Source organism: Acanthisitta chloris, unplaced genomic scaffold (assembly GCF_000695815.1).
Source record: "Acanthisitta chloris isolate BGI_N310 unplaced genomic scaffold, ASM69581v1 scaffold3023, whole genome shotgun sequence".
NCBI classification, from domain to species: Eukaryota; Metazoa; Chordata; class Aves; order Passeriformes; family Acanthisittidae; genus Acanthisitta; species Acanthisitta chloris.
The window spans coordinates 2,984-9,676 of NW_008665236.1; the positions used below are offsets into that span (position 1 = coordinate 2,984).

Below are 6,693 nucleotides of genomic sequence, written 5' to 3' on the forward strand. Positions count from 1 at the left end.
CAGAGCAGGAATTAAAGCCCACCTTTAACAGGCAGGTGTGGTCTTCTCCCTAAGGCTAGTGTTCAACTCTGGGGAAGCTGGCTTCTGATGTATCTGGTGCCATCAAGGTCCCTGACAGCTGTAAAATGGGAAAGAGAGAGACAGGATCAATTTCCAAGTGAAGTATGAACAGAGAGGACAATCAGAAACCACCCTGCAATGCCAAGACATAAACCAAATCTGTTCTTTGGTCAAATCAGACTCAGTTAAGATCCCAAGGCAAGTTCTGCTCCTGTGAAGAGTCACCCTGGAAACCTGTGGGCTGAGAAAGCCACAAACCAAACTGGTACAGAGCAGGACAAACCACTTTATTGCTTGGATACCTGCTGTGAGGCCAGACTGGAGTTGTGAAGGTCGATAGCGGCGAGGGAAGGGACTCGGGACTCTGAAACTGTCTTGTTTTCCTTCTTCAGGAACCTGGAATGCCATGCTGCAAAACACAACCAGAGCAGGCAGTGTTAAGGAACTGAGAGCTGACTTGCAACACACACTGCTTCCTGGCACTTATTTGCTATCCAGGTTTTACTTAGAGGACATCGAAGCTCATACCTTCCACTCCTTTTAGCTCAGGGAGATGATTTAGTTCTGGCAAACGCACCTCTGGCTTGGAGAATTCCCATTTTTTCCTGTTTGCCTGAAGGATGTTTTTTTCATTAGTAACCTGTAATCAAGGGCATAAGGATCAGCTCATTGAAATGTAGGAAAAATACAGGTGTTCTCAAGCTTAAAAGAAGCATCAACATGCAATGTCCTGCTGTAGTTGAAATTTGTGTAAAAGACACTGATGTGTGAGAAGGAATTCAATCTGCTCAAGTGTCATTTGTATGTTATAAACAATGGAAAAGCAAAAGAAAAATAAAAACAAACATCTAGGCAAGATGCTTCCAGAGGGATAAAATACACCACTTGGAGAATGAATGTCTGGGAGCAGTTATCTGGATAAAAGCAAATGTTCCTTGCTGGCACAGAAAGAATCTTGTGTAGGTAGTGAGAGCAGTGGAAAGCTTTCCATTTCCTTTGTTTTCAGAATCAATTTGTAATGCATTTATGAGAGGCCCTGACCACATTAAATCCAAACCCTCAGCAGCACAGCGCACACAGTCTGCTTTTCCTGGCCAGGCAGGAGGCCATGCATGTATTCTAAATCTTACAGATATCCTCTGTTGGACTGTTTCCCTCGTTTGAAACTGTTCTCTGACACAAAATGTGTTTCATGTAAGATAACTAACAGCAAAGGATAACAAACCACAAACCTGTAGGAAAAAAAGGGGTAAAGAAAACACTATTTCTAGCTGGGAGTTCTGGATGGAACAGATGGAATTCTTGTGTATGAAAACACCTAGCTGAGTTCTCAATTTATTCTTGCTTTGCCAAGGGGGAAGGACAGAGGACTCACCGATGTCAGGCTGAGGCTGTAATGTCCCACTGGAGAAGGTTTCCTTTGCTTTAGCAATGGGTTCAAGTATTTTTTACTCTTTTCATCAAGTCTGTAATCAAAAATGCCCCAAACCTTGTATTAACTGGGCTAACACAGCAAATATAAAAACAACAAATGCAAAGTATCCCAAACCCACATCTCACATTCCCATGTTATCACCCTGAACCTCTCAGGACATCACAGTTCCTTATCAACAGGGATAAAGCTCTCCTAGCTCTGCTCCCATACCTGTAGTTAAGGCTCCCAGGCACAGGACCCATCCCAAATGTAGGAGAAAAGTTCTGGTTGATGGGAGGGATAACCATCCCTGTGTTCTTGGCATAGTCCAAGCTGCTGCTTGAATCTTTCAGGCTGGTCTGAGGGCTGATTTTAAAGGGGTTGATGGCGCTGTCATAGAGGGAGCTCAGGTTGGAGGATCGATCTGCTTTCTCTGCATCAGCTTTAGAGTGCTTTGTCTTCAGCAGCTTTGCATCTCTGCTCCTTGGGCCAACACTGAAATCCTGTTTGGGAAGATAAGCATTGCCTTTCCTTACAGCCATGTTAAAAAAGTAGCTTAGAGCAGTGCATATAGGGAAAAAAACCCAAAGGATCTGATGGACGTGGAATTGGTTTTATTAGAAAATCTCTGGTTTTCATCATATGGGAGGAAACTTGTCAGGAAACTTCCAGCACACTGTAAATAAGTCACCTTAGAACAGAATCAGAAAGAATGGAGGAAGCACAGCTGTATCCTGTCTTTAGACACTGGAAGGGGCTGCCCAGGTGGGTGGTAGTGGGAGTCACCATCCCTGGAGGTGCTCAAGGAGAGACTAGACATGGCACTTAGTGCCAAGGTCTAATTGACATGGTTGTGTTAGGTCATAGGTTGGACTCAGTGATATCAGAGATCTTTTCCAGCCTTAATGATTCTGTGATCCTGTGTCACTTCTAAATAAATTAAATACAACCTCATCCCAATGTCACCTCAAAGTCACTCTGAAACCCCCTCAGTACCTGACTGAAAGCAAAGCATGTCATTTTGGAGACAGGGCTTTAACAGCAGCATAAAACATGTTTCCATGATTCAATGTGACATGCTTCCCAATTGTTTCTCCCTTCAGCTCTGTATTGCCAGGAACTGCATCACCATGTAGTTCACCTGCAAGGGACTGGCCAAAGCGCCATCTGCAGACTCCCAAGCTACTTGCTATGAATTTAAACTGCTGCACATATTTATATAGTGATTTTAAAACACGGAATTAGTGATAATAAAATGGAGGTTTGGAAAACAAAGATGGACCAACCTGAACACTGAGCATTCTTCTTTCTTCTGAAACATCATCTTTGTCTCTTTTGCTGGTTTTGGATTTTTTGTGCAACTGATGGTCTCTGGCATCTTTCTGGATCTTCAACTTCAGCTCCTGAGTAAATCTACATTCCATGTAAGGAGAAAGGGAAAAAATAAATAAAAGGGTTTCTTTTAATCTTAATATCATCACCAGTTGTTCAGCCCAGGTTCCTTCTAAGTAAAGGCCTTAGCCTCTTAAGTAATCAAACAAACTGTGCCTTTTTAACTGAGAACTAAGTCAGATATGATGTATAAATCAAAACAAATCACATCATAGGCACACACTTTTCACATTAATGTAATAAAGGTGTTGGTATCCCAGTCTGGTGTAGATGCAGACAGTGTAAGACTTGTATTGCCCAGTATGGTGTGACATTGGGTGAGCACAGTGATGAATTAGTGCCACGACAAGGTAAATGTGCTGCTGCAACACATTCCCTTCCAACAGCTCTATTTCCAAGAAGGCTAAACCCAGCACTTCATGTACAACTACTTCCCTTTTCATCTGTGAGCAGGAAAGGAGCTGTTTACCTTTCAGCAAACCCATCCTTGTTGAAGTAATCATGCTGCAGGAGTTCAGCACAGGATGGCCTTTTGTCTGGGTCAATCTGCAAACACTCCTGAAAATCGATGTGAACAAGAGAAGGCAAATGCATGAGGAATGAAATTAAGGATTTGGCATTTCTGGGTGAAGGCAAGAACAAGGCTCCTCCCTGGAGGACATGCAGTGACCCCTCTGGCTCTGGAGGTGACTGGCTTAGTCCCCCCTGTCACCCCAGATAGTAGCTGTGGTGTCCTCATGGAGCTGCCAACCCAAGCAAGTTGAGGGAAAGGCAGTTTAACAGCCCTGGGGCTCCACTCAGCTCCCCAAGGTGAAGGACAAGTAAAGAGAGAAACATTCATAGGAAAAAATCAGTTAGTTACCTTGGCTAAATCCAGCACTAGAGCAGGGAGTTTGGGATAGCGTTTGTCCAGGGATTCGACCTCCTTCACTTCAGGCAACCTCATGCCAGCAAAGAGGGGATTTTTATAGAATAACTCTTGGTGTCTTGGAATCAAATTACCTGGAATCACACAAACAAAGCAACCACATGGGAAAAATACAGGACTGTCAAAGATTTGAGAGGCTGAAACACTGAGTCAACACTACTGTGAGGGTACAGTCTGGACTGTTCTCTTCCCACAGGGATGGATTTGATCCCTTCATTACTGAGCAGGCAACAGGCTTCTTACCCAGGCACTTGGTGATATGGTAGAGCTGGTCAATGTCTGAATCTCCAGGGAAAAGGGGCTCTCCTGTAAGCATTTCTGTTATCAGGGAGCCAATAGCCCACACATCCACAGCCCTGGAAAACAAACCAAACACCATCCCAGCTCAGCGTGGCTTCACTTGATCCAAAGGCTGAGCCAGTGCAGAAGGCAGAGCATCCTCTCCATGCTCCCCACAGCCCTCTGGAGCCTCACAGACTTACTTGCCATACTTGCTATCTCCCACCAGCAGCTCAGGAGCTCTGTACCACCGGGTTGCCACATAGTCTGTGTAAACTTCCCCAGAAGCTGCCAAGGGCCGAGCGAATCCAAAGTCACAGAGTTTTACAACTCCTGACTGGGAAACCAGGATGTTCTCTGGCTTGATATCTCTATGGATTATCTGCACAGGGGAAAGCAAGTCAAGATAAATACATTCCACATAATAAACTGACTGGCTCACCTAAAATATTCAGGTAGGAAATTACAGGTAAACACTCTCATCTTCTGCACAGAGAAACGTGGTTTTGTACCTCTCCGTATATATCTTCCTTTCCAGCCAAATCTGTATTTCCCTAGTTTTAATACAAAATATATACTTATTCATTCAAGGTTCACAGATGATTTCTTGCTCACACTTACATTGTGACTGTGACAAAAGGCTATTCCTCTCATTATCTGAAACAGGTATTTCCGAACTCTGCCATAGTCCAATCCATTGGGAGATGCCTCAAGGTCATCCAGCACTGTGTGATCCACAAACTCAAACACCAGATACCACCGTTTCTTCCTCTTACACACTTCCAGCAGGTTCACAAGGTTCTCATGCCTGAGTTGCTGTTATAAAACAAGGAATATTTAGTGAGAGAAGGACCGTTTATAATGGGCCAACTGGAAATGGATGTTTTTAACTGCAGTCCATTGGGACACAGCCAAAAAATGTAACCTAAATAAAAAGAGGGGGGAAAAAAAGCAGCTGTATTAGATGTATTTTCTAGTTATTTTGTCATCAAGTTCTGACCAGACAAGAATCCACCTCCAGTTTGTTACACGTTTATCCCACCCCAACAAAACAGGCCATGCTACAGTGCTCAGTTATTTATTAGCTGGATCCTGGCAGGAAAACATCACCTGAGGCTGCCTGGAGGCAGCACTTGAGCCCAGGGATGTGAACAAGGAAGATGCAAAAGGAGTGCAGAGCACAGGGAATTGTAGAGGGAACTCTGCCAGGCCAGAGGCAGTGCCAGCCAACCTGCACCTGGGGCTGCCAAAGACACAGATTTCTTAGAAGGGCTGAAAAGAGGAGATTTTAAGGATGATCTCTTTTCTCAAGAATTATTTATTCCCACTACAGGAGACCTGAAGAGGTTTTGCTGTTTTCAGCCAGGATTAAATTTCTCCCCAAACTCCAGAACACGAGCAAAGGAAAAAAAAACCCAACTAAAACCAAAGATTAGATTCACAGGGAGCAAGTGAAGGAAACTACAGAGAGACTAAATCTCCAGGTGTTTACTTTCCCTGTGAGAGGCCACACTCACTGTGCTATATATGGAAATGTTCCCCATGCTGAGATTCCATTCACCCAGGGAAACAAGTTATTTCCCAACACACCTGGGAGGTGCCACATGCTGTGACTCAGTAACTCGGTGAGCCTGGCCAGCAGGTCAGGCACAATCCAGGCTCACACAGATCCAAGAGTTTGGAAGGATAATGCTAGGAGCTGCTGGCTGCGTCCCAAGCTCCAGCATGTCCATTTCTATTAATTCTAAAGGTTCTGTAGCCCTTGCAGTGATGGCAAATATCACTTCTCTTTTTTCCTTTCAGAGCACAGGAACTATAATGTGGCAGATTTAGGAAGAGACACTTATGGCAGCCAAGAGGACAGGACACAGGTGTGCTGATATTCCCACCTCTGGAATACCCCACATCAGAGGAAAAGCGTGGATGCACTCCAAGTATATTAAGACTTTCCTTCATTTCTTTACCAGACATGTCACCCATGTCCCAAAGCTTAAAACTCCCATGTGTACCCACACACAGGGATAAGCGCTCCTGTGGGACATGGAAAGAGGGAAAATGCTGCAGCTACTGACAGAAGTTACAGAGGCAAACACAGGGGCTGAAGGTGGTCAAAAGAGGGATGTCCTGGCATGGAATTCCACCCTGCATCTTTGCCATTCTACTCATGAAGGAACACAGCAAAAAGACTGGCAGTGAGACAGTTCAGGAACTTGCAAAATGTTCTGAAGGAGGAATGAAGCCAAGAGAGGCAGCAGAAAGACCATATGACAAACAGTGGAGAGCACACACTCAGGAAACTGTATTTACCTAAAATTTACAGCCCATGAAGAGAAGCACCTTTAACACACCAGCCCAAACCATGAGGTTACACCACAGAACAGTGCTGATAACAAGCCAACAAACAGGCTGAAGGACAACTGGACATTTCTCTGAGTGAGTATAAAGCATCCACAAGTGATCACAGACTGGTTTGGGCTGGAGGGACCTTAAAGATGACCCAGTTCCACCCCCTGCCATGGGCAGGGACACCTTCCCCTAGCCCAGGGACAACTGGACATTTCTCTGAGTGAGTATAAAGCATCCACAAGTGATCACAGACTGGTTTGGGCTGGAGGGACCT

At 44.7% G+C, this 6,693-nt stretch overlaps 1 protein-coding gene across 1 annotated transcript; it reads right to left on the minus strand.

Annotated features, from left to right (window-relative positions):
• Nucleotides 1-55: 55 nt before the first annotated feature.
• On the minus strand, nt 56-4,889 carry CDKL2 (cyclin-dependent kinase-like 2 (CDC2-related kinase); the record flags this gene model as incomplete). Its single annotated transcript, XM_009071635.1, has 11 exons — nt 56-118; nt 363-469; nt 583-700; nt 1,436-1,526; nt 1,706-1,977; nt 2,761-2,887; nt 3,336-3,424; nt 3,729-3,868; nt 4,038-4,150; nt 4,277-4,455; nt 4,695-4,889. Coding segments are annotated over 11 exons (1,494 nt in total), but the record flags the coding sequence as incomplete, so codon positions are not given.
• Between the last annotated feature and the right edge of the window lie 1,804 nt (nt 4,890-6,693).